General features: G+C 48.9%; 1 protein-coding gene across 1 annotated transcript; it reads left to right on the forward strand.

The window, feature by feature from the left end:
* The first annotated feature begins 450 nt into the window (after window positions 1-450).
* LOC142434518 (transcription elongation factor A protein-like 3) lies at window positions 451-1,168 on the forward strand. Its single transcript, XM_075539221.1, has one exon. It carries the CDS (start codon window positions 451-453, stop codon window positions 1,039-1,041), a length of 591 nt encoding a protein of 196 aa, XP_075395336.1. The 3' UTR covers window positions 1,042-1,168.
* Window positions 1,169-3,964: the final 2,796 nt, after the last annotated feature.

Here is a 3,964-nt window from a genome sequence, read left to right on the forward strand (position 1 = left end):
TATCCACTGAATGGCCTGCCTGCCTCCTGTCTTGTCTGCAGGTCTGTGAGTCTGTCCTCTGTGGTTCCCAGCTCTCACCAAGGAGGAGAAGGCTATCCAGAAGCCCTGCAGGTCTGGGAGGCGGGAGGGGGAAGGAAGGGGGGAGCATTGGACCTGGCGCCCAGCCTGGGGGTGGTGTGGAGGGCATGGGCTGAACAGAATTTGGGGGAGCACACAATTCTCCAACACATACACACTCTCCCACTCGGGAAGAAGAGCTGGTGACAGGGCCTCCCTGGGAACCAGTTGACTCATGTGTGGGGAAGGAATGGGTGGGTGGGCATAGAGGCCAGGCCGGGTTACAGCGAAGGTGCATGTGCTGTTGGGACCTGGACCCACTCCTAAGGCCTCAGTTACCTTTGTTCCCTCCCCCCCCACCCCCCAGGACAGGAAAAGGCGTAGAATCTCGCCATGGAAAAAGTCTACAGTGAAAATGAAGGCAAGCTGGAAACCCAGGGAAAACCAAAGAGTGACGCAGAGCCGGAAGAGGAAGGGAAGTCCGAAGAGGCGGCGCAGTCGGAGGTGGAGAGGAAGCCAGAATGCCAGGGGAAGCCAGGTGGTGAGGGAGAGCAGGGGGCTGAGGGGCAGCCAGAGGGAGAGCAGGAGGCTCTGCAGGGAAAGCCGGGAGATGAGGGCGCTCCTCAAGGGGAGGCCCAGCGGAAGGCTGAGAGCGAGCCCCAGACCTCCGAGAAGCGCCCGGCTGAAGATCACGTGCCCAGGAAAGCCAAAAGGAAAACTGACAGGGGCACCGATGATTCCCCCAGGGACTCTCCTGAGGACTTGCATGAAAGGCAGTTGAGCAGCGAGGAGATGATGATGAGAGAATGTGGTGACATGGCAAGGGCTCAGGAAGAGCTAAGGAAAAAGCAGAAAGTGGGTGGCTTTCATTGGTTGCAAAGAGAGGTCCAGGACCCTTTCCCCCCTAGGGGCCAGCGGGGGGTCAGAGGAGTCAGGGGCGGAGGTAGGGGCCAAAAAGGCCTACAGGATGTCCCCTACCTTTAATCCCTTTGCCTTTCCATTCTGATTCTCAGATGGGAATCGTGCCAACCCTGCTTTCCCTGGCAGGCTTCTGCCAGGCTCTGTGCTCTAACCTGTGCTGATACTTACCTTGCTTTAGGTGTCACTTGTTACCAGCAGCCTTGGACCCCACTGCAGCGCGCTGTGTGTCAGTGGGGGCTTTCACCCATGTGCATGGGAGAGATGTTCACAGTACCTTGTAAAATGTTAATAAACTGTTTGTACCTGCATATACAGTATCAGCCCATTTTTGTAAACTTCTATGTGCGGAATATATCTGAGCACCAGGGAAACTGTGAAAGTGTGTACACTGGGAAGCCTCACTCACGGCCATCCAGTCGATGCTGACTCCTAGTGACCCTATAGGACAGGGTACAACTGCCCCTGTGAGTTTCCAAGACTGTAACTTCATGGGAGTAGAAAGGAGACAAGGATTATTCTTGTAAGCTGACAAAAACAGTTCTCGCCTGCACTCAAAAATGCGTCCGATCACGTGAGAGTTTTACAAACATACCCTGGGTGTCAATCCTCTGCTGGTGTGCCCTATCCCCTGGGTCGAACCACATCAGGTGAGTACTGGCTCCTCTACTGCTCCATAGCTCCACCAAGGCAGTCTGGGTTCCCTCATCTCCATTTTTTCCTTAAAGGACATGGCTTGTGTATATCACAAAATGAATAAAAGCTGAAAACGGGAAGCAATACATGATAAGCAAGTGAACTATCTAGTAAGCTTATGTAGGTCAGGAAAACACTTAAATATCTTGTCAGAACTTGAGATGAAAGGTAAAACTTGCATCACTTCTGAATCCTGGAGCTGGGGGAACTCACTTGGCAGTTACTACAGATCCATGGCTCGAAGAGTCCATTTTGTCATCTATGAAATGTGGGTAATCTTTGCCTCACAGGACGTGAGTCGATCCAGTGAGGTATTGAGTATGCGAACTGTGTTGGGCTGGCTCCCTTGCAGTAAGTAGCAGGATCTTGGACCCTGTAAGGCACTCAGAGAAGAGTTGGAGGTGCCTAGGGACAAGTCCAGGTATCTGAGAAGATAGTGGTACCCTTCTTTGGGTACTACCATATCTTCTGGGCACTGCGATGCTTTGTACCCTCTGCCGACAGCTACTGATAGGGAACCCTTATGATAACAATGCCCCTATGATTCTTCACAATCCCTGAACTGCCAAAGCTCCGATTTGACCTCTAGATGGAGTGTAGGTAAAGCTGCTCCCCAAAACTCAGAATTACACATCCTCATCTGGGTACCGACTCAGGGCCTCACTGCATTTCTTAGCTCTAAGCAGAGTAGATAGTAACATTTTTAGTTCATTTTATAAGTATATTTTATATTTCTCTTTATAGGCTTCAAAACATTTGGTTTCCCTAGGGGGCTGTGTCCCGAGATTAATCGCTGAGCCAGACAATGGATTGTGATTTGAATTGAATTCCACTTCAGTAACCCAGAAAAACCATATCTCAGTTGACATGGGTATCTTAGTGTGTATTTTCCATCTGATAAGGCTTCTAACTATCATGCTTTATAAAATCAGAGGGCTTGTATGAAATCAAAGGACGTGTCCACACATAATCATAGAGGGCTCTGTGGTGGTAATTTCTTTTCGAAGAATCCATATCAGGTTAGTCACAAGACATTGGAGTTTAAAGATTCCCAACTGTCCAACTCTTCCATGGTACTATTCTCCATTTCCTCCCCCACCCTACCCGCCACTCCTCCCTTGAATATATCACTCAGGTCTCTGGGTTTTATGATTCACTGCAATGTCCCACAGAAGCTCACAAAACTGGAAACAAACACCGCACGTGTTGGTGGGTGCTGTTCAATCCCAAATCTAAAGGTCTGGCAGAGAAAAGCCAAGTGCTAGGTTTAGAGCCAGAAGCCAAAATTATCTAAAAATCCTATCAGGTCTTGCTTCCACCAAAACTCAGTCAGGAAATAGATGTGTGGCTTTTTAGGGGCTGTGTGGCAGAAATGTATAGGGGCACCAGTATTTATATGGTACCAAAGGAAAATAAAGTATGGTGTCTTAAATCACACCTTTTAGTAATCTTAAAGAGGATCCCATGGAAACAAAGGACATGCCTTAGTTCATGCCCTCTACTAAGGTCAGGTCTTAATGCGACCCTAATCCTGTCGGCTAGTATAGCAGAATACGTGCTCCCTCCAAAATGAGATTTTAGCCATAGGCACAGAATCCAAAATGATAATGCATCACCTAAGGAGTTACGGCTACAAGGGCCATAGGAATTGAGGCCAGCCCCTGGCTCTTCTAGCCATTAACCCATTCGTACTTGGACTGAGAAAGAGTATTCACTTGCTCTGAGTCTCTCTCGAGGAATGAACACAATGTGAGTTTTTCTGCACTGCATAACCCATTCCTGTACTTTCTTTCAACTGTTATTTCTCCTTTCTTCTATTTGTCGTTGATTTTCCCCAAACGTTTCCATCTTGGGAAAAGACATCAGGTTCAGCTGCTGTGCCAGTTCAGATTGCTGGTGGCAAGACCAGCAAGCCTAACTAACTCCCTCAGTCCCTTCCCACTCTTGTTCAGTGGGGCTCCATAATTACAGGACTAGTGGACACTCTTGACCACTAGGTAATATGACACAATTCACAGTCAACTCCAGTTTTGTTCAACGAAGAGAAGGTACAATCGGTCCTATCAGGCCCTTGGGAATTCTTGCATACAGGTTCAGGGGTATGGTTACAGTCTCTTGCTGAGTGATCACCCCTGCTTCTAGGATTGCACCATCGAGCAGGGGGTGGAGGGTCATTTCAGGTGATGTGGGCAAGAACCATACACTGGCACCAGCATCTGTCCCCACCCTTTCTTCTCCCAACCTTCTTGAGAAATGTAGGAATCTATCCAGTAGCTATGCTCCCTTTGTCCTC

The sequence above is a fragment of the Tenrec ecaudatus genome, chromosome X (assembly GCF_050624435.1).
Source record: "Tenrec ecaudatus isolate mTenEca1 chromosome X, mTenEca1.hap1, whole genome shotgun sequence".
Classification (NCBI taxonomy): Eukaryota; Metazoa; Chordata; class Mammalia; order Afrosoricida; family Tenrecidae; genus Tenrec; species Tenrec ecaudatus.

Excerpts from the sequence above, each read along its gene's own strand:
- LOC142434518 (XM_075539221.1), top strand. The coding sequence starts at position 451 with ATGGAAAAAGTCTACAGTGAAAATGAAGGCAAGCTGGAAACCCAGGGA.